Consider the following 23,147-nt stretch of genomic DNA (forward strand, 5'->3'; position numbering starts at 1 on the left):
CCAGCGTTACCCTGGCAACTGGGCCCGCCGGACGTCTCGCACAGCCGCAATCGGCGGTCTTCACCTGGGGGCTGCGACCCTCGGGGGGGGGTGCCGTGCGCGCAGCAGGAGCAGCCGAGACGCGGCAGCTCTCTCTCTGGCTTGGTCAGCGTCACGGTTGCCCTGGCAACCGGGCCCGCCAGCCGAGAGAGACGCCGCGTCTCAGCTCCTGCTGCGCGCGCAATCGGCGGTCTTCACCTCGGGGGGGGGGGGCCGCGACCCCTCGGGGGGCAGCGACCCCTCGGGGGGGGGGGCCGCGACCCTCGGGGGGGGCGCCCCCCACCCTCCCTTCCCCCCCCCGCCCTCCCTTCCCCCCCTTTTCCCCCCCCCCGCCCTCCCCCCTCCCTTCCCCCCGCCCTTCCCCCATCCCTTCCCCCCCGCCCTCCCTCCCCCTGCCCTCCCTTCCCCCTCCCTTCCTCCCCCCCGCCCTCCCTTCCCCGCTCTCCCCCTCCCCCCTCCCCCCTCCCTCCCTTCCCCCGCCCTCCCCCTCCCCCTCCCTCTCCCTCCCCCCCGCCCTTCCCCTCCCTCCCCTCCCTCCCTTCCCCCTCCTCCCTCCCTTCCTGCCCCCCTCCCCTCCCCCCCGCCCTCCCTTCCCCGCCCTCCCCCTCCCACCCCCGCCCTCCCCCTCCCCCTCCCCCTCCCCCCCTCCCCCCTCCCCTCCCCCTCTTTCCTCCCCCCCTCCCCTCCCCCTCTTCCCTCCCCCCTCCCCTCCCTCTCTTCCCCCCAGTCGCGCTCTCTCTTCCCCCCAGTCGCTCTCTCTCTTTCCCCAGTCACTCTCTCTCTTCCCCCCAGTCGCTCTCTCTTCCCCCCAGTCGCTCTCTCTCTCTCTTCCAACAACAACATTCCCTCGAAAAAGCCTCGGCACCGCCGGGCACTTCAGCTAGTCTATATATATAAATCAGTACTTCTGTCTGTCTGTCATTCTGTCTGTCATCGCGTGTGCGTCTGTCGGGTATGCGCTCAAAAGTTACAGTGCGTACCTACGCGTGCGTTACCTCCAAAGAAAGCTTACGCTTCCGAGACGGTTTTAAGCATATTTACGTTTCGGCCGGGCTAAAATCGCGCCCGCGGTATCCAAAAAACCTTAACATTCCGCGCATTAGCATCTCACTATACGCTCATTATCGACAGAGTGACCTCGAGCTCGACCAATCGTACGCCGGGTTGCTGGCGTGTGCCGCCGGGCCAATCGGTGCGTGTGCGGCCGGGCCTTATCGTTCTGAACCGAGGTGAGTCGCCGCCATCTTGATTCCAAACTTTTCCTTTCTTTTTCCCGCTTTCTGCGTCTTAAAAAAAAACGTTGCTTTTAAAACACATATTATTTTTTTTTTAAATGATTTAGAAAGTAATTAACTTATCTAATCTCATTAATTTTCTACCTTTCCCCGTTTTTCCAGGTAGGCCTAGAAGCCTCGGCATCTCCTCCGCACCCACGCCCGAGGTAGGCACCTCCCGGCCCCACTCGAAGGCTGGAGGGCCGAGCCTCAGCCCAGCGCCGCTAGGGTGCGTGTGCAGCAGGAGCTGAGATGCAGCGTCTCTCTCTGGCTCAGCCGGGGAGCGGGGCTTGCTGAGCGTCAAGCGTTACCCTGGCAACTGGGCCCGCCGGCCGTCTCGGGGGGCCCGCAACCCTCGGGGGGGGGCGCGACCCTCGGGGGGGGGCCGCGACCCTCGGGGGGGGGGGCTGCAACCCTCGGGGGGGCCGCGACCCTCAGGGGGGGGCTGCGACCCTCGGGGGGGGCCGCGACCCCTCGGTGGGGGCCGCGACCCTCGGGGGGGCCGTGCGTGCAGCAGGAGCAGCTGAGACGCGGCGTCTCTCTCTCTGGCTCGGCGTCACGGTTACCCTGGCAACCGGGCCCTCCGGCCATCTCGCACAGCCGCAATGTTGAAGCCAGCTCGGGAGGCCGGTGCTCGGAAGATCGCGCCTCCGGAGTTCGGTGCTTGGTTGGTGGGGGGGCGAGCCTCGGGGGTGGGTGGGTGGTGGCCGAGCCTCGGGGGTGGGGTTGGGTGGTGGGCGAGCCTCGGGGTTGGGGGTGGGGGGTGCGAGTCTCGGGGGGGGCCAACCTCTGGAGTTCGGGGGTTGGGGATCAGTTGGCTCGGGAGTTTGGGGGGTCGGTGATCAGGGGGCTCGTGGACTCTCCCCCTTCCCCTCCCCCCTCCTCTCTCCTCCTCCCTCCTCCTCCCTCCTCCCCTCCCTGCCCCCGCCCCTTCTTCCACCCTCCTCTCTCCTCCTCCCCCCTCCCCTCCCCCCCTCCCTCCCCCCTCTCCCCCCTCCCTCACTTCCCCGCCCTCCCCTCCCCCTTCCCCCCTCCCCCTCCCCCTCCACCCCCTCCCCCTCCACTTCCTCCCCCTCCCCCCCTCCCCCTCCCCTCCCCCCCTCCCCTCCCCCCCTCCCCTCCCCTCCCCTCCCTCTCTTCCCCCCAGTCGCTCTCTTCTCTTCCCCCAGTCGCTCTCTCTCTCGCTTCCAACAACAACATGCCCTCGAAAAAGCCTCGGCACCGCCGGGCACTTCAGCTAGTATACAATAACTGAGACATTGAAAGTCAGTCCCGGGGCACTAGGACCCAGTTGGAAGCAGACACTGAAGCCCCGCCCACACTAATATACAATAACTGAGACATTGAATATCTCTCCCGGGCACTGGGACCTAGTTGGAAGAAGACACTGAAGCCCCGCCCACTCTATATACAATAACTGAGACATTGATTGTCACTCCCGGGTACTGGGACCCAGTTGGAAGCAGACACTGAAACCCCGCCCATTCTATCTATATCTATATATATAATAAATCGGTACTTCTGTCTGTCTGTCATTCTGTCTGTCATCGCGTGTGCGTCGGTCGGGTATGCGCTCGAAAGTTACAGGGCGTACCTACGCGCGCGTTACCCTCCAAAGAAAGCTTACGCTTCCGAGATGGTTTTAAGCGTTTTTACGTTTCGGCCGGGCTAAAATCGCGCCCGCGGTATCCGAAAAACCTTCAACGTTCTGCTCATTAGCATCTCATTATCCGCTCATTAGCGACAGAGTGACCTCGAGGTTGACCAATCGTACGGCGGCTTGCTTCCGCGTGTGGCCGGGCCAATCGGTGCGTGTGTTGGCGGGCCTTATCGCTCTGAACCGAGGTGAGTCGCCGCCATCTTGATTCCAAACTTTTCCTTTCTTTTTCCTGCTTTCTGCGTCTTTAAAAAAAAACGTTGCTTTTAAAACACATAGGCCTAAAAATTCGTTATGGCCCTGCCAGGTCTTTTGCGCCCGAAATTTAGCGCTCGCCAGCATTCCCGTAGCGACGCCTAAAATTCAGTTGCGACGGGCCAAGACGGCGGCAGGCGCTATTGCAGGGTTTGGCCGCCTTCGCTAGGGGCGTTAAATGTCACTTTCAGGCATTCAGCTCCCGCTGCGGCACCCGATGGCGGTGCGGCAGGCTGGGGTACTGCAGGCCTCCTCCTTCTCTTAAGGAGGAGCTGCCTGCAGCTGTCAGATCACCGGTGGATTCCCCCAGCAAATGAGCCCGGCAGCACGGAGAAGTGCCGGGCTCACGGGACACAGACATCAGTGCCGCGGGGGGGTGGTGCAGGAGTCCGGGGAGGGAGGTGCGGGCAGGCGGCCGCCGGGAAAGCGGCCGGCCGGGCCGCCGGGAAAGCGGCCGGCCGCCGCTCCACTTTTATGCGCCGGCCTTTCGGAGCTGCAAGACCCCGTTTCACAAACGCTGTTTGCGGCTGCCACGGGCGAGGCGGCCGCAACTGAATTTGGCCATCGGGCCGGAATAGCCTTGCAACCGGGGCGCTGCGCACACCGATGACGTCATCGGTGCCGGCGCAGCGCTACCGGCTAACGCCGATGTTAGGGTCCATCTGAATTTCGGGCGGTAAAAAAACTTTAGGCGCAAACCACTTTATAGCCAATAAGTGGGCGCAAACGCAACTGAATTTCTAGGCCATATTGTTTTAAAAAAAATGATTTAGAAACGAATTAACTTATCTAATCTCATTAATTTTCCTACCTTTCCCCGTTTTTCCAGGTAGGCCTCGAAGCCTCGGCTTCTCCTTCACCACCCATGCCCGAGCTAGGCACCTCCCGGCCCCACTCAAAGGCTGGAGGGCCGAGCCTCAGCCCAGCGCCGCTAGGGTGCGCGCGCAGCAGGAGCTGAGACGCGGCGTCTCTCTCTGGCTCGGCCAGGGGGCGGGGCTTGCTGAGCATCAAGCGTCACCCTGGCAACCGGCCCCCAGCCATCTCGCACAGCAGCAATCGGCGGTCTTCACCTCGGGGGGGTGGTGGCGCGACCCACGGGGGGCGGCCGTGACCCTCGGAGGGGGCCGCGACCCTCTGCGGGGCCGCGACCTCGGGGGCCGCGACCCTCGGGGAGGGGGGCCGCGACCCTCGGGGGGCCGCGACCCTCGGGGGGCCGCGACCCTCGGGGGGGACCCCCGCCCTCCCTCCCCTCCCTCCCCCCCCGCGCCTCCCTCCCCTCTCTCCCCCCCGCCCCCCTCCCCCTCCCCTTCCCCCCTCCCCCTCCCCTTCCCCCCTCCCCCCTCCCCCTTCCCTTCCCCCCCTCCGCCCATTCCCTTCCCCCCTCCCCCCCTTCCCTTCCCCCCCGCCCTCCCCCCTTCCCTTCCCCCCGCCCTCCCCCCCACCCCCCCTCCCCTCCCTCCCTCCCCTCCCGCTCCCCCTCCCCCGCCCCCCCTCCCCCTCCCCTTCCCCCTCCCCCCTCCCTTCCCTTCCCCCCCTTCCCCCCCTCCCCCCTTCCCTTCCCCCCTCCCCCCCTCCCTTCCCCCCCCACCCTCCCTTCCCCCCCCCGCCCTTAATCCCCCCCTGCCCTCCTTCCCCCCCAGTCGCTCTCTCTCTCTCTCTTCCAACAACAACATGCCCTCGAAAAAGCCTCAGCACCGCCGGGCACTTCAGCTAGTATATATATAAAAAGGAACCATCCGTCTGTATGTCTGTATATCTGTCTGTATGTCTGTCTCTCTGTCTATGTCTGTATGTCTGCCTGTATGTCTGTCTGTCCGCTATACACTCAAAAATTATAGAGCGTACCCACACATATGTTATATCAAAACAAAGCTTATGATTAGGGAAGTCTCATAGGCCTATTTACTTTTTGGTCAGACAAAAATCGTTCGGACAGATTGCAAAAAACTTTCAAAAAAAGGACAAAATCCGCTCATTAGCGGTTGACCAATCCTAGCGCTCATTAGCGTTGAGTGACGTGATGGTTGACCAATCCTATGGGGTGGGTGGGGCCTAATCATTCAAACTGCCATCAGTGCGGGAGTGGGAGCTGAGCGGCGGCCATTAAACACCTGCCGGGCCTCAAGCTAAAAAAATGGTGATGGAGGTGAGGAAATTGTTGATTCATTAGTATTGACACATTAACCACTGGAGGCAATGCCAGAAATGACGCAGATGGGGATTAAATGAGATGATATATAGATTTCCAGCAAAAAAAAAGTTGCTTTTAAAAGAAAAAAAAATCAATTTGCAAAGGGGACTCGGGCTTTCCCCCCTCGGCGGTGGATGAGCAGGCCTCAGGCCTCGAAGCCTCGGCCTCTCCTCATCAGCCACGCCCAAGCTAGGCACCACCCGTCCCGCTGGGCCCGATTCCAACCAGCGGCCCGCGGTCGCCGCCATCTTGGTAAAGGGCGGTGGCGGGACGGAGCCGAGCGTAGCCACCACCGCCATCTTGGTAAAGGCTGGCGGGGCGGGGGCGGGGCGGAGCCGAGCGGCGCCATCATCGCCATCTTGGTAAAGGCTGGCGGGGCGGGACAGAGCCCAGCGGAGCCATCGCCGTCATCTTGGTAAAGGCTGTCGGGGTGGGAACTCGGGCATCCCCCCCCTCGACTGGGCCGCAGGCAAGCCACTGCGACGGTCCGGAGCGGGAGCCGCCACGCACGGCCTTCCCCGCGTTATCAACCGCGCGGCCCCGAGAGCCCGACCGAAAGTGAGCAGGGCACCGCGTCACCAAGGCCCCACACCTCCCTTTCCCCCTCCCCTCACACCCCACTTTCCTCCCCCACACCCCTTTCCTCCCCCCACACACCCCCCTTTCCCCCCCACACACTCCCCCTATCCCCCCCACACACCCCCCCTTTCCCCCCCACACACCACCTTTCCCCCCCACACCCCCCCCTTCCCCCCCACACCCCCCCTTCCCCCCCACACACCACCTTTCCCCCCCAACACCCCTTTCCCCCACCCCTTTCCCCCACCTCTTTCTCTCTCTCTTTCCCTCTCTCTCTCTCTCCTTCCCTCTCTGTCTCTCTCTCCTTTCCTCTCTGCCTCTCCCTCCCCCTCTCTCTTTCCCTCTCTCTCTTTCCCTCTCTCGCGCTCCCCCGTCTCTCTCTCTCTCTCCCCCCCATCTCTCTCTTCTCCCCCCAGTCTCTCTCTCTCTCTTCCCCCCAGTCTCTCTCTCTCTCTTTCCCTCTCTCTCTCTCTCTCTCTCCTTCCCACACAGACAGACAGACAAACTCATTTATATATATAAAAATTATTTCTACTTTTTTCATAACAATATGCCCTCAAAAAACCCTCGGCACTGCCGGGCACTCCAGCTAGTATACAATAACTGAGACATTGATTGTTTCTCCCGGGCACTGGGACCCAGTTGGAAGCAGACACTGAAGCCCCACCCACTCTATATACAATAACTGAGACATTGATTGTCACTCCCGGGCACTGGGACCCAGTTGGAAGCAGACACTGAAGCCCCGCCTACTCTATATACAATAACTGAAACATTGATCTCTCACCCGGGCACTGGGACCCAGTTGGAAGCAGACACTGAAGCCCCGCCCCGCCAACTCTATGTTCCTCTACTAAGATGGCCGCGCATGCGCCCGGTTACACAGAGTCAGAATGATGTCGCACTGGAACGTTCCGCCCTCCTTTACAAAGATGGCGGCCGTTAACCCGGGCCTGCTCGCGGAAGAAATCCCCCCAGCTGCAAACACGGGATCTTCAGGTTATTATTCGGGGCTTGCGGCCTACACCAGTTGTTTATGAAATCTCCCCAACCATCCACCGGTCCATTACTCCCCTGCGGCTCTGATTTTTACCCGCTGCGGAATCACTCGAACGGCTTCTGTTCCTCCATCAGTCGGTCTCCAGTACCATACTGCGCATGCTCAATGTAAGCCCCCCCCCTTCCGTGCATGCGCGCTGGGCTGCTGTAGATGCAGTATGACGTGGATACACTTTTAAAATTCATGTCTGGGATCAGGGCGTCATTGGATGGCCCAGCATTTATTGCCCATCCCTAGTTGGCCTTGAGAAGGTGGTGGTGAGCCGCCTTCTTGAACCACAGCAGTCCGTGTGGTGAAGCTGCTCCCACAGTGCTGTTAGGGAGTTCCAGGATTTTGACCCAGCGACGAACAAGGATCGGCGATATATTTCTAAGTCAGGATAGTGTGTGACTTGGAGGGGAACTTGGAGGTGGTGGTGTTCCCATGCGCCTGCTGCCCTTGTCCTTCTCAGTGGAAGAGGTCGCGGGTTTGGGAGGTGCTGCCGAAGAAGCCTTGACGGGTTGCTGCAGTGCATCTTGTCGATGGTACACACTGCAGCCACGGTACGCCGATGGAGGAGGGAGTGAATGTTTAAGGTGGTGGATGGGGTGCCAATCAAGCAGGCTGCTTTGTCCTGGATGGTGTCGAGCTTCTGCAGTCTTGTTGGAGCTACACTCATCCAGGCAAATATGAAGTTATCCACTTTGGTAGGAAAAACAGAAAGGCAGAGTATTATTTAAATGGTGATAGATTGGGAAATGTTGATGTACAGAGGGACCTGGGTGTCCTTGTACACCAGTCACTGAAAGCAAACATGCAGGTGCAGCAAGCAGTTAGGATGGCAAATGGTTTGTTGGCCTTCATTGCAAGAGGATTTGAGTACAGGAGCAAGGATGTCTTACTACAGTTGTACAGGGCCTTGGTGAGACCACACCTGGAGAACTGTGTGCAGTTTTGGTCTCCTTACTTAAGAAAGGATATACTTGCCATAGAGGGAGTGCAGCGAAGGTTCACCAGACTGATTCCTGGGATGGCAGGACTGTCGTATGAGGAGAGATTGGATCGACTAGGCCTGTATTCACTAGAGTTTAGAAGAATGAGAGGGGATCTCATTGGAACGTATAAAATTCTGACAGGGCTAGACAGACTGGATGCAGGGAGGATGTTTCTCCTGGCTGTGGGGGGGGGGTCTAGAACGAGGGGTCACAGTCTCAGGATACAGGGTAGGACATTTAGGACTGAGATGAGGAGAAATTTCTTCACTCAGAGGGTGGGGAACCTGTGGAATTCTCTACCACAGAAGGCTGTGGAGGCCAAGTCACTGAATATATTTATGAAGGAGATAGATGGATTTCTAGACCCAAAAGGCATCAAGGGGTATGGGGAGAGAGCGGGAATATGGTATAGAGATAGAGGATCAGCCATGATCATATTGAATGGCGGGGCAGGCTCGAAGGGCCGAATGGCCTACTCCTGCTCCTATTTTTCTATGTTTCTATGATATGGGCTTGGCTATATGGAGCACAAGACCAAAATCTCCGGATGAGACTGTAATGTATACAACATTGAAGGGACTACTTTGTTTAGTGGATGTACATCATCCTTAGTTGCGAGCGTATATAACAGACGCGTATTGATTTGTACAGTCAGTGCCGCAGTTCCAGTTACCCAGTAAAGTTCTCTTGACGTTACTCTCAGTCTCTGCTGCTTTATTGTTTTATGTAGTTGTGTGTAGCGGTACAAACACAACAAATTGGCGATGAGAATTATGAACCTACGTCTTCCTATTCTGGGGTCGCATCCAGAGGACACCGAAATTTGGAAGAAAGGAGCGAGAAGGTAGAGAAAATGGAGCACGCTTGCTAAGCTAGGCAGGGGTTACGTAAGTCAAGTGAAAAGTGCACAGGACTTGCATGACGCTAGCTAACTAGTAAAGAAAGAAAAACGGGTTTGGAAAAAGAAAAATGGTGATGATTGGCACGATTGCAGCATTTGATAGCAGCATTGAAGACTGGGCAACTTACATTGAAAGAGTGGAGTTGTACTGTGAGGCTAACGGAGTGGAGGTAGGAAAGAAAGCCACTGTTTTGCTAAGTGTTATGGGCGCAAGTACATATGGGCTGCTACGTAGTTTACTAAGCCCTGAAAAGCCAGCAAACAAAACATTCAAACAAATAGTGGACACACTCCAAGACCATTTAAGCCCCAGACCACTGCTTATAGCTGAAAGATTTAAATTCCATAAGCGGAACCAGAGCAAAAATGAAAGCATTTCTGAATATTTGGCAAAGTTGCGCAAATGATCAGAACATTGCCAATTTGGAGTGGGCTTATCAGACGCATTGAGGGACAGATTTGTGTGTGGTATGCAAAGTGAAAGCACACAAAAGAAGCTCCTGTCTGAAAAAGATCTCACCTTGGAGAAGGTTCTAAGTATTGCAATTTCAATGGAAGCAGCAGCACGTGGCGCTTTAGAAATTCAACAAAATCCCTGGAATATTCCACTAACAAAATGTCTCTGAAACAGAAAAAAAAGTGCTATCGCTGTGGTAAAATGTCACATGACCACAATGACTGTTGGTTTAAAGACAAAGATTGCAGACAATGTAGCAAACGAGGGCACATTGAAAGGGTCTGCAAAGCAAAGCAGAAAACTGATACAATACAGAGTAACAAAAAGGCACACCAAGTGACTGGAAACAAGAAACATTTCAAAGATAGATACAAGAGGGTACACCAAGTGACTGGAGATAGGAAGAGGATCTGGCTTGTCTAAAACTACACAGTGTGAAAGAAACAGAGGATCACAGAATAATATGGGTTACTCCAGAAGTGGCAGGAGTTAGGCTGAAAATGGAGTTGGACACAGGCTCAGCTTTAACAGTGATCTCTGTACATGACTACAAACGACTGTTATCACACATACCGCTAAGGCCAACTAAAGTACTGTTAAAGACATACACAGGACAAAGAGTGTGCCCCAAAGGTAAAATAGAAGTGACAGTGACATACAAAGAAAAAAAATACCGCAATTGAACCTCTATGTAGTGGAAAATGGAGGACCACCATTGCTGGGACGCGAATGGCTCAGGAAAATACAGTTGGATTGGCACACCATCCAAGCACTGTTTGTGTCAGCAAAGGAGGACAGCAACGCCACTCCTGAGAGACTGTCACAAATACTCTCTGACTCTCAGGAAGTGTTCAAGAAGGGAATAGGAACACTTAAGGGCATGAAAGCAAAAATTAAGATTGAGGAGAACGCAAATCCAAAGTTCCACAAGGCCAGACCAGTGCCTTATGCAATTCGCCCTTCAGTAGAAGCAGAGCTGGAGAACTTGGAACAGTTCGGGGTCCTGTCCAAGGTGGATTGGCATGAATGGGCCACACCTATAGTTCCAGTGATGAAGAAAACCTCCAGCACAAAACCAAGAAAGCCAAGAAAAGTGCGCATTTGTGGAGACTTTAAAGTGACTGTTAACCCAGTCCTCCACACAGTACAGTACCCATTGCGTCGCATTGCGGACATCTTTGCTTCCCTGTCAAGAGGGGAACGCTTCACAAAGATTGACTTGGCCCAGGCCTATCTCCAAATGGTAATTGATGATGCTTCAAAGTACCTAACAATAAATACGCACAAAGGCCTTTACTAGTACAATCGGCTGGTATTCGGAATAGCATCAGCTCCTGCAATCTGGCAAAGGGCAATGGATCAAGTCCTGCAGGGGATCCCAGGTACTCAGTGTTATCTTGATGACATCATCATTACTGGCAAGAATGACAATGACCACCTTTCCAACCTTGAACAGGTGCTCATCAGGTTACAGGAGTATGGGCTCCGAGCGAACCAAGACAAGAGTGAGTTTTTCAAAAAGGAAATCTCATACTGTGGACATGTGATTGACAAGAACGGTTTACACAAGTCTCCAGACAAGATTGAAGCTGTGATTAATGCACCAACACCTGAAAATGTGTCTCAGTTGAGATCATATCTTGGACTGGTGAACTACTATCACAAGTTCTTGCCCAACCTATCCACAGTGTTACATCCACTAAATGCACTGCTACAGACAGGGTCACAATGGAAGTGGAGTGACAGCTGTGAACAAGCTTTTCAAGAGAGTAAAAGACTCATTACTTCAGAAGAGGTGCTAGCTCACTTTGACCCATCCTTACCTATTCGACTGGCATGTGATGCTTCACCCTATGGCATTGGTGCCGTGTTGTCACATAAGTTGCCAGACGGCTCAGAGAGACCAATAGCCTTTGCTTCAAGATCCTTGACTACAGCTGAATGCAATTATGCACAGATTGACCGAGAGGCCCTCAGCCTTGTGTGGGGAGTCAAGAAATTCAACCACTACTTGTATGGTCAACAGTTTACGCTGTTAACTGACCACCAGCCTCTCGTTTCAATCTTCAACCCAAGGAAGGGCGTTCCAGTGATGACGGCACAATGGCTGCAGCGATGGTCACTCTTCCTAGGGGCTCACCTGTATGACATTGAATACAAGGGGACCAAGCAACATGGCAACGCTGATGGTTTGTCACGTTTACCACTGCCGACCTCAGAGGAAACTACAACAGTTGACTCAGCAAAGGTATTTCACACAACAATAGTTGAGCAGCTAGCAGTGACAAACTCCCTCATTGAAAGAGAAACACGCAATGACCCTACATTGTCAAAAGTTTATGACATCACTGTGAAGGGATGGCCAGCGCATGGTGACTCATTATTTCCAGCATTCTCAGCTAGGAGGGAGCAGTTATCAGTGTGTCGAGGAACACTGATGTGCAGCTCATGAGTTGTGATTCCTCCCAAGCTTCGTGACCGTGCTAGATGAACTGCATGAAGGCCACTTAGGTATGGTAAAGATGAAAAGCCTTGCACGTGGATACGTGTGGTGGCCGGGAATTGACAAACAGATCGAGGACCTGACAAAGAGCTGCGCAGGATGTCAAAAGGTCCAGAATGCACCACCACAAGCCCCTCTCCACCCATGGGAATGGCCCTCATCACCATGGCAACGTGTGCACATCGACTTTGCTGGACCGTTCATGGACTCCATGTTCTTGATTGCAGTCGATGCACATTCCAAATGGCCCGAGGTCATTAAAATGAAATTAACCACATCTGAAAAGACCATTTCAGTTCTGAGGACCATGTTCGCTAGAAATGGACTACCAGAACAAATCTGCACAGACAATGAATGACAATTTGTCTCTGACGAATTCCAAAGGTTCACGAGGAAAAATGGAATCAAGCACTGCACATCTGCCCCGTACCATCCAGCTCCAAATGGCTTGGCAGAAAGATTCGTACAGACTTTCAAGAAGGCCATCAAAGCAATGTACAGCGAGAATCTACCACTGCAACACAAGATAGACAATTTCCTCTTTGCTTATCAGAACGCAGTACACGCAGCCACTAATCAGACTCCAGCAATGATGTTTCTGAACAGGAACCTGAGATCTCGCATGGACCTTCTTAAACCGAATGTACGTCGTGATGTAGAGAAAAAACAGTTCAAACATTTGAATGCTAAGCCAACAAGAAGCTTCAGTGTGGGACAGTCAGTTCTTGCTCGTGATTTCCGGATGGAAGAGTGGCAACCAGGGACAATATCCACAAGAGAGGGACCACTGATGTATACTGTGGATATGGGAGAGAATGCTTTGAGACATCATGTGGACCAAATTCTGGACGTTCAGGTGGAAAACACCCCTATACCTCGCCCAGACTCACCTGACATGGAAACAGACACTCCTGATTCATCAGCATCAGCACCAGCCTCATCCACAGCTGAGAGCTCTACCTGTGCTGATAGCTCACCTGATGCAACTGTACCTGTACAGTCTCATTCCCCAAAGCAAGAGAGTCTGGAGAGACGTTACCCAGAGAGGCAGAGGAGGCCTCCCCAGAGACTTGACTTGTAAATAAAATGTTATGTTGGAATTTGAATGTTGTTACTGTAAAGACAGGCTCTGTATGTTAATTATCGAAATTTTGCATTAATATACTATTAAACTAAAAGGGGAGCAAGTGTAATGTATACAACATTGAAGGGACTACTTTGTTCAGCGGATGTATATCCTTAGTTGCGAGCGTATATAACAGATGCGTATCGATTTGTACAGTCAGTGCTGAAGTTCCAGTTACCCAGTAAAGTTCTCTTGAAGTTACTCTCAGTCTCTGTTGCTTTATTAGTTTATGTAGTTGTGTACAAACACAACAGAGACCAAAATATGGATTGTGGGAAGCTGTGAAGAGGACTGTAAGTGACTTCAGTGGGAATACACAGGTTAGTAAATGGGGCATGTAGATGTCAGAGGAAATTTAACGCAGTGAATTATAAGGTGATGCATTTTGGCTGGAAGAAAAAAGTAGGAAATCTACATTAAATGGTAAAACTTTAAAAGGTATAGAGGAGCAGAGGGACTTTGGGGTGTAAGATTCTAACTAATGCCTTGTCTTATTAACTAGCAGAATTGAGAGTCTCATGTCACCAACTTTAATACCTTATTCGGAAATATAAGGTCAGCAGATCCTCTGTCCTCTACCGTACCTGATATTGATCCTCTATCAGAGTAAACATGCAAGTCCCGCGTGTCCACAGTAACTTAGAAACATTGAAGATAGGAGCAGGAGTAGGCCATTCAGCCCCTCGAGCCTGCTCCGCCATTCAATGAGATCATGGCTGATCATCCAAACTCAGTACCCTGTTCCTGCCTTCTCCCCATATCCCTTGATCCCTTTAGCCTTAAGAAATATATCCAACTCCTTCTTGAATATATTTAATGAATTGGCCTCTACTGCCTTCTGTGGTAGAAAATTCCACAGGTTCACCACTCTCTGGGTGAAGAAATTCCTCCTCATCTCAGTCCTAAATGGCTTACCCCTTATCCTTAGACTGTGACCCCTGGTTCTGGACTCCCCGGCCATCAGAAACATCATTCCTGCATCTAGTCTGTCTAGCCCTGTTAGAATTTTATAAGTTTCAATGAGATCCCCTCTCATTCTTCTAAACTCCAGCAAGTATTAGCCCAATCGTCCCAATCTCTCCTCATACGTCATTCCTGCCATCCCAGGTATCAGTCTGGTGAATCTTCGCTGCACTCCCTCCATGGCAAGAACATCCTTCCTCAGATAAGGCGACCAAAACTGCACACAATACTCAAGATGTGGTCTCACCAAGTCTCTGTACAACTGCAAGACATCCTTGTACCTGTACTCGAACCCTCTCGCTACGAAGGCCAACATACCATTTGCCTTCTTAACCGCCTGCTACACCTTCATGCTTACCTTCAGCGATTGGTGCACAAGGACACCCAGGTCTCATTGCACTTCCCCTTCTCCCAATCTATTGCCGTTCAGATAATAATCTGCCTTCCTGTTTTTGCCACCAAAGTGGATAACCTTGCATTTATCCACATTATACTGCTCTGCCATGCTTCTGCCCAATCACCCAACCTGTCCAAATCATCCTGGAGTTTCTCGACATCCTCCTCTCAGCACACATGCCCACCCAGCTTTGTGTCGTCTGCAAACTTGGAGATATTACATCTAGTTTCCTTGTCTAGATGATTTATATATATTGTGAACAGCTGGGGTCCTAGGACCAATCCCTGTGGTACCCCACTAGTCACTGCCTGCCACTCAGAAAAAGAGACATTTATTCCAACTCTTTGCTTCCTGTCTGACAACCAGTTCTCTATCCAAGTCAGTACCTTGCCCCCAAACCCATGTGCCTTAACATTACACGCTAATCTCTTATGCGGGACCTTATCGAAAGCCTTCTGAAAGTCCAAATACACCACATCCACGGGTTCTTCCTTATCTATTCTACCAGTTACATCCTAAAAAAATTCCAGTAGATTAGTCAAGCACGATTTACCTTTTGTAAATCCATGTTGACTTCGTCCGATCCTGTCACTGTTTTCCAAGTGCTCTGCTATTACATCTCTCATAATGGACTCTAGCATTTTCCCCACTACCGATGTCAGGCTTACCGGTCTATAATTCCCCGTTTTCTCTCTACCACCTTTTTTGAATAGTGGGGTAACATTAGCTACTCTCCAATCCATGGGAACTGTTCCAGATTCTATCGAATGTTGGAAGATGATCAGCAATGCATCTACTATTTCTAGGGCCACTTCCTTAAGTAGCCTAGGATGTAGATTATCAGGCCCTGGGAATTTATCGGCCTTCAATCCCATCAATTTCCCTAACACCATTTCCCTACAAATGCTGATTTCTTTCAGTTCCTCCCTCTCATTAGACCCTATGTTCCCCAACATCTCTGGGAGGTTATTTGTGTCCTCCTTTATGAAGACAGAACCAAAGCATGTATTTAATTGGTCTGCCATTTCTTTGTTCCCCATTATAAATTCCCCTGATTCTGACTGCAAGGGACCTATGCTTGACTTCACCAATCTTTTTCTCTTCACATATCTATAAAAGCTTTTACAGTCAGTTTTTATGTTCCCTGCAAGCTTACTCTCATATTCTATTTCCCCCCTCTTAATTAATCCCTTTGTCCTCCTTTGCTGAATCCTAAACTGCTCCCAATCATCAGGTTTACTGATTTTTCTGGCCAATTTGTATGTCCTTTCCTTCGATCCTATGCTATCCCTAATTTCCCTTGTTAGCCATGGTTGAGTCACATTTTTTGTTTTATTTTTATGCCAAACAGGGATGAACAAATTCTGTAGTTCATCCATGCAATCTTTGAATGTTTGCCATTGCCTATCCACCGTCAACCCTTTGAGTAACATTCCCCAATCAATCCTACCCAACTCACGCCTCATACCAGCGTAGTGTGAGGTGGTGTGTTAATGAATTTCACTATAGGTCAGTGTGAGGTGGTGTGCTTTGGTGGGAAGAATAAGGAGGCCACTCACTATTTGGACAAGGGGGAGAAATTGGGTTGCTTTGTGCCTCCCGCGATATTCAGCGGGAGGTTAGCCGCGGAGGTAGTCTGTAGCTCCCCGTGGCACTGCACTGCCGGCAATGACGTCATCACTACGCGCAGCACCCCGGCTGCAACCTTGGGTTGCGACCCCATACCTATCACCGGACGATATGTCCGACAGGGTCAGGGGTCGTTTCTGCAGCCGCGGCGACGCCACTTAAAGGGCAGGTGTCGGGCGGCAACTTTTTATTTTGGCCGACTGCCAGCATCTGCCCCCTTCCCCTTTCTTCTTCGGGGTGTCGGCCGCGATCGCTCAGCCCGGCGCTCCTCTTGATCAGACACCCCGCTCCCCGGTGGTCCAGCAAGGCCCCGGTGTGCGCAGTGCTAGGCCCCTCCCCTTTAATCAGGGAGGGAGGTCTGCTATGACACGGTGCTATGTGCCGACGGGCGTGGCGCTGTTACACGAAGTGCCGGGAAATTCACTGGTAGCGCCTCAAGAGGGAGGGGAGCGCTTCCAGTAGCACCCCGTCTCCTGCCTGGGGTGCTACCACTGAATTTAATGCGCAGGGGCGCTAACTTTTTCGGGGCGCTAAAATTAGCCCCGGTGCCACGAATTTCTCCCTAAGAGTCTAAATGGGCTAGAGAAGCAGAGGGATCCAGGGATACAGATACACAAATCACTAAAAGTAGCAACACAGGTTAATAAGGCCATTAAACAAAAAGCACTGGGGTACATTCCTAAAGGAGCCTTCTGGTCCGTGCCTAGGAGCTCTGAACCATGGCAGAGAGTGGCTGGGACACATTTCTCACACGCCTCGAGATTAACCTGCACGGCAACTTTGCTGTCAGTGAAGAGAGACAAGAAAGACCAAAGTGCCGTTTGCCCCTCTCAGTGTGGCCCTGAAGGACTGTGTCCAGGCTGGAGTTCTGTTCCCGCCGTACGATCCTCCCCCAGATTGTCCTTTGAGCTTCAGCTAGGTGATGCTAAACACTCAGGTGGGAAAGAAGAAAATCTACAATAATGTGTTTAAAACAAAGCTCGTTTATTTGACATCTATCCAGAATAGTAAACTCCAGCCCAGTTATAGGGGTTATTAACATCAGCAGAAACAAACCCCAACTGTCAGAATGAACATGGTTCAGTCCTGAATGTGATTAACAGCAGCAACAACAGCAGAATCCAACCCCTGCAGTCACTTGTGAACTCGCTGGTGTCTCAGCAGGTGGAATGACTGAGTGAATCCCTTCCACACTCAGAGCAGGTGAACGGCCTCTCCCCAGTGTGAACTCGCTGGTGTCTCAGCAGGTCGGATGACTGAGTGAATCCCTTCCCACACTCAGAGCAGGTGAATGGCCTCTCCCCAGTGTGAACTTGCTGGTGTGTCAGCAGTTTGGATGCCAGAGTGAATCCTTTCCCACACTCTGAGCAGGTGAACGGCCTCTCCGCAGTGTGAACTCGCTGGTGATTTAGCAGGTTGGATGAATTAGTGAATCCCTTCCCACACTCAGAGCAGGTGAACGACCTCTCCCCAGTGTGAACTCGCTGGTGATTCAGCAGGTTGGATGAATTAGTGAATCCCTTCCCACACTCAGAGCAGGTGAACGGTCTCTCTCCAGTGTGAACATGCTGATGATTCAGCAGGTTGGATGACTTAGTGAATCCCTTCCCACACTCAGAGCAGGTGAACGGCCTCTCCCCAGTGTGAACGCGCTGGTGATTCAGCAGGTTGGATGAATTAGCGAATCCCTTCCCACACTCAGAGCAGGTGAATGGTCTCTCCCCAGTGTGAACTCGCTGGTGTGTCAGTAGGTGGGATGACTGAGTGAGTCCCTTCCCACACTCAGAGCAGGTGAACGGCCTCTCCGCGGTGTGAATGCGCTTGTGTGTCGATAGGCCAGAGGGTTGGCTGAAGCCTCGTCCACATACAGAACACGTGTACGGTTTCTCCCCGCTGTGAACGGTGCTTTTTGCTTCCATGTTCAGAGGCCGATGATATTCAGATCCGATGAGTCGAGTGACTCTGTCAGATCTTGAAGTGATGTTTGGTTTGAGTTTACCGTCTGTAAATCCTCCCCTTCCAGTGCCCTGTAAAATTAATTTAAAACAGGGAGCATGAGAGACAACCCACAAGAAAACAAAGGCAGGTTGTGAAATTGAGCTCAGTGAATCTGGTCAATTGTGGGGCCGGCACTAGAAAAAAGTGACCATGAAAGCTGCCGGATTGTCATAAAAACCCAACTGGTTCACTGATGTCCTTCAGGGTAGGGAATCCGCCACCTGGTCTGGGCCTACACAAGACTCTGGCCTCTGTGGGAGGAGAGAGTGAGAGAGAGAGAGAGAGGTGGGAGGGGGAGGGGGAGGGGGCGAAGGAAAGGAACTTTATACATCTGCAACTCGACCAGAACTTTGATAGAACCTCCAAAACCCACAACCTCCACCACCTAGAAGGACAAGGGCAGCTGTTGTATGGGAGCACCATCACCTCCAAGTTCCCCTCCAAGTCACACACCATCCTGGCTCAGATATATTCATCGTTGCTGGGTCATAATCCTGGAACTCCTTACCGAACAACATTGTGGGAATACCTTCACCACACGGACTGCAGTAGTTCAAGAAGGTGACTCACCACCCCCTTCTCAACGGGAAACTAGGGATTGGCAATATTTGCTGCTCTTGCGAGCTACGCCCACATCCCAAGAATGAATTAAAACAAATCTGTCGATGTAAACTGGATTAAAAGCCTGTACAGAAATACTTGTTCCTAAAACAATACTCTTTTACATTGTACGGACAGTGTCTGTGTAACAACGTAATCTCCCCCAGAATCCACCTCCCTTGACAGTCTCACATTGGAAATTGTTGGGTCCTCCTGGGCTCAGAAGTACTGGGGGTTAAACCCAGCAGCTTCTCCTCCATCTCAAACTGAAACATAGAAACACAGAAGATAGGAGCAGGAGTAGGCCATTCGGCCCCTCGAGCCTGCTCCGCCATTCAATGCGATCATGGCTGATCATCCAAGTTCAGTACCCGGTACCTGCTTTCTCCCCATACCCCTTGATCCCTTTAGCCTTAAGAAATATATCCAACTCCTTCTTGAATATATTTAATGTATTGGCCTCCACTGCCTTCTGTGGTAGAGAATTCCACAGGTTCACCACTCTCTGGGTGAAGAAATTCCTCCTCATTTCTGTCCTAAATGGCTCACCCCTTATCCTTAGACTGTGACCCCTGGTTCTGGACTCCCCGACCATCGGGAACATCCTTCCTGCACCTAGTCTGTCCAGTCCTGTCAGAATTTTATAAGTTTCAATGAGATCCCCTCTCATTCTTCTAAACTCCAGCGAGTACAAGCCCAATCGTCCCAATCTCTCCTCATACGTCATTCCTGCCATCCCAGGTATCAGCCTGGTGAATCTTCGCTGAACTCCTTCCACGGCAAGAACATCCTTCCTCAGATAAGGCGACCAAAACAGCACACAATACTCAAGATGTGGTCTCACCAAGGCCCTGTACAACTGCAGCAAGACATCCTTGTTCCTGTACTCAAACCCTCTCGCTATGAAGGCCAACATACCATTTGCCTTCTTAACTGCCTGCTGCACCTGCATACGGGATCCTAGGCTTAATAAATAGAGGCAGAGAGTCCAAAAGCAAGGAGGTTATGATGAACCTTTATAAAACACTGGTTTGGCCTCAACTGGTGAATTGTGTCCAATTCTGGGCACTGCATTAGGAAGGATGTGAAGGCCTCAGAGAGATTGCAGAAAAGATTTACAAGAATGGTTCCAGTGATAAGGGATGAGGGACTTCAGTTATGTGGATAGACTCGAGAAGCTGGGGTGGTTCTCCTTACAGCAGAGAAGGTAGAGAGGAGATTTGATAGAGGTGTTCAAAATCATGAGGGGTCTGGACAGAGTAGAAACTGTTCCCATTGGCGGAAGGGTCGAGAACCAAAGGCGACATGAGGAAAAACTTTTTTACTCAGCGAGTGGTTAGGATCTGGACTGCACTGCCTGAAAGGGTGGTGGAGGCAGATTCTATCACCGCTTTTAAAAGGGAATTGGATAAATACCTGAAGTAAAGAAATGTGCAGGGTTACGGGGAAAGGGCGGGGGAGTGGGACTCGCTGAAGTGGTCTTGCAGAGAGCCGGCACGGGCTCGACGGGCTGAATGGCCTCCTTCTGTGCTGTAACCATTTTATGATTCTATAAAATATTAGAAAGTTTGTTCCACAGAAGCACGAGGTTTATCTGCTTTTATTGATGAATTTAAAAAGTCTCTATTAAAACCTGAGCCAGTGTGTTGTGAGCCAAAGAGCCTTGTGTCCAGTGAGGGGAATAAAGGCCCAAAGCCTCCCCTGGCCCCGGGCCCTGAACAAGGGACTGGAGAAACTCGCTGCCCTGCGGATCAATCAGCCGGCGCTAGTCCCGCCCCTCGGACTCCCCGATTGGTTGGAGGACCCGCCACCGTCTCGCTCCTCCAGCCCCGCTTGCTCCCTATTGGTCGGAAGCTCCCGTCAATCAGGCCCTGGGGCCAGGTCACATTTCCCCGAGGAGATCACGTGCTCCGTCCAACTGACGCCGCTCGGTCCGGGGCCTCGCGGACTCTCAGGTTTTTCTATTTCTCTTTATTCTCTCCCGAGCCACCCCTCCCCCCACCCCGCGCGATTCTCCACCCAATCGGAGCGGAGAAAACTCACTTTGCGTCACCGATCGCGACTCTGGACCCGACACCAAGGTCTTTCCCCGGAATGCCCCGCGCCGACTCCATCCGGCAGGATCCGACCGCGCAGGCGCAGCTCCGAGTGGGGGAGTGGGGTTGGCCCCCTCTGGGCATGCACGGTTATTACTCTTGGTGACCGGGAGGGGTCACTGTGCCGGACTCGGTCCGAACCGCCGCTCCCTGTGCATATGCGCGGACTATCGTCTGTCAATTAACCATCAGCCAGAAGAGGTCGCTGGTGAGACCAGTGAAGAAAGAAAGACTTGCATTTCTATAGCGCCTTTCACCACCACCAGACGTCCTAAAGTGCTTTACAGCCAATGAAGTACTTTTGAAGTGTAGTCACCGTTGTAATGTAGGAAATGCGGCAGTCAAATAGCGCACAGCAAGCTCCCACAAACAGCAATGTGATAATGACCAGATAATCTATCATTTTGTTAACTCTGTTTCTCTCTCTACGGATGTTGCCTGGCCTGCCGAGTGTTTCCAGCATTTCCTGTTGTTATTTCAGATTTCCAGCATCCGCAGTATTTTGCTATTATCCTTTTGTTACATTGATTGAGGGATAACCATTGGCTAGGACACCGGGGATATTTCCCCTGCTCTTTCCCACATTACAACAGTGACTACACCTCAAAAGTACTTCATTGGCTGTAAAGCACTTCAAGACGTCTGCTGGTCATGAAAGCACGATATAAATGCAAGTCTTTCTTTCTCAAAATAGTGTCATGGGATCTTATACATCCACCTGAGAGAGCAGACAGGGCCTCAGTTTAATGTCTCGTCCGAAAGACGCCACCTCTGACAGTGCCTCAGCACTGCACTGGAGTGTCAGCCTGGATTTTTGTGCTCAAGTCTCTGGAGTGGGACTTGAACCCACAACCTTATGCCTCAGAGGCAAGAGTGCTACTATAGAGTCATAGATTTATACAGCACAGAAAGGGGCCCTTTGGCCCATCGTGTCCACGCCGGCCATCAAGCCCTGTCTATTCTAATCCCATTTTCCAGCACTTGGTCCGTAGCCTTGTATGCAATGGCATTTCAAGTGCTCATCTAAATGCTTCTTGAATGCTCTGAGGGTTCCTGCCTCTACCACCCTTTCAGGCAGTGAGTTCCAGATTCCAACCACCCTCTGGGTGAAAAAGTTTTTCCTCAAATCCCCTCTAAACCTCCTGCCCCTTACCTTGAAACTATGCCCCCTGGTTATTGACCCCTCTACTAAGGGGAAAAGTTCCTTTTTATCTACCCTATGCCCCTCATAATTTTGTACACCTCAATCAGGTCCCCCCTCAGCCTTCTCTGCTCTAAGGAAAACAACCCCAGCCCGTCCAGTCTCTCTTCATAGCTGAAGCGCTCCAGCCCAGGTAACACCCTGGTGAATCTCCTCTGCACCCTCTCCAATGCAATCACATTCTTCCTATAGTGTGGCAACCAGAACTGCACACAGTACTCCAGCTGTGGCCTAACTAGCGTTTTGTACAGCTCCATCATAACCTCCCTGCTCTTGCCTTCATTAGCCGAGGCATAGAATATAAGTATCCCATATGCCTTCTTAACCACCCTATCTAGCTGTCCTGCTGCCCTCAGGGATCTATGTACATGCACACCAAGGTCCCTCTGATCCTCTATCCTTCCTAGGGTTCTACCATTCATTGTGTATTCCCTTCTTAGTCCTCCCAAAATGCATCACCTCACACTTTTCAGGGTTAAATTCCATTTGCCACTGTGCTGCCCATCTAGCCAACCCGTCTATATTCTCCTGTAGCCTGAGGCTTCCCTCCTCGCTATTTACCACTCCACCAATTTTCGTGTCATTTGCGAACTTACTGATCATACCTCCTACATTCATATCTAAATCATTAATGTACACTACAAACAGCAAACAACCCAGACCCTGTGGTACACCACTGGACACAGGCTTCCAGTCACAAAAACAACCTTCAACCATCACCCTCTGCCTCCTGCCACTAAGCCAATTTTGGATTCAATGTGCCAATTTGCCCTGGATCCCATGGGCTCTTACCTTCTTGACCAGTCTCCCATGTGGGACTTTGTCAAAAGCCTTACTGAAGTCCATGTAGACTACATCAACTGGACTGCCCTCATCCACACACCTAGTCACCCCCATCAAAAAATTCAATCAAATTGACTCCTTAATTAATATTGCGACACCCCTCCTCTTTTACCCCCCCCCCCGTCTCGCCTGAAGATTCTATACCCCGGAATATTGAGCTGCCAGTCTTGCCCCTCCCTCAACCATGTCTCCGTGATAGCAACAATATCATACTTCCATGTGTTCATCAACACCTTCAGTTCATCCACCTTATTCACAAGACTCCTTGCATTAAAATAAGTGCCATCCAGCCTTGCCCTACTCCCTTGTGCCGTTACATATTTGCTCTGCCTTCCAAGCTGACTTGTTTTCTCCTCTATATTTGGCTGTACATCACCCCCTATTATATCTCCACTCTGTATCCC

At 52.0% G+C, this 23,147-nt stretch overlaps 1 protein-coding gene across 1 annotated transcript in view; it reads right to left on the reverse strand.

The window, feature by feature from the left end:
- LOC147093394 (uncharacterized) overlaps positions 1 to 23,147 on the reverse strand; it is a 179,257-nt gene that overhangs the window by 46,758 nt on the left and 109,352 nt on the right. Inside the window, 1 exon segment of the mRNA XM_085974203.1 lies at positions 17,180 to 18,011. Coding sequence (XP_085830329.1) covers positions 17,180 to 18,011 — 832 coding nt within the window.

Source organism: Somniosus microcephalus, unplaced genomic scaffold (assembly GCF_052327205.1).
Source record: "Somniosus microcephalus isolate GS21.2 unplaced genomic scaffold, FLI_Smic_1.0 unresolved_chr1, whole genome shotgun sequence".
NCBI lineage: Eukaryota > Metazoa > Chordata > Chondrichthyes > Squaliformes > Somniosidae > Somniosus > Somniosus microcephalus.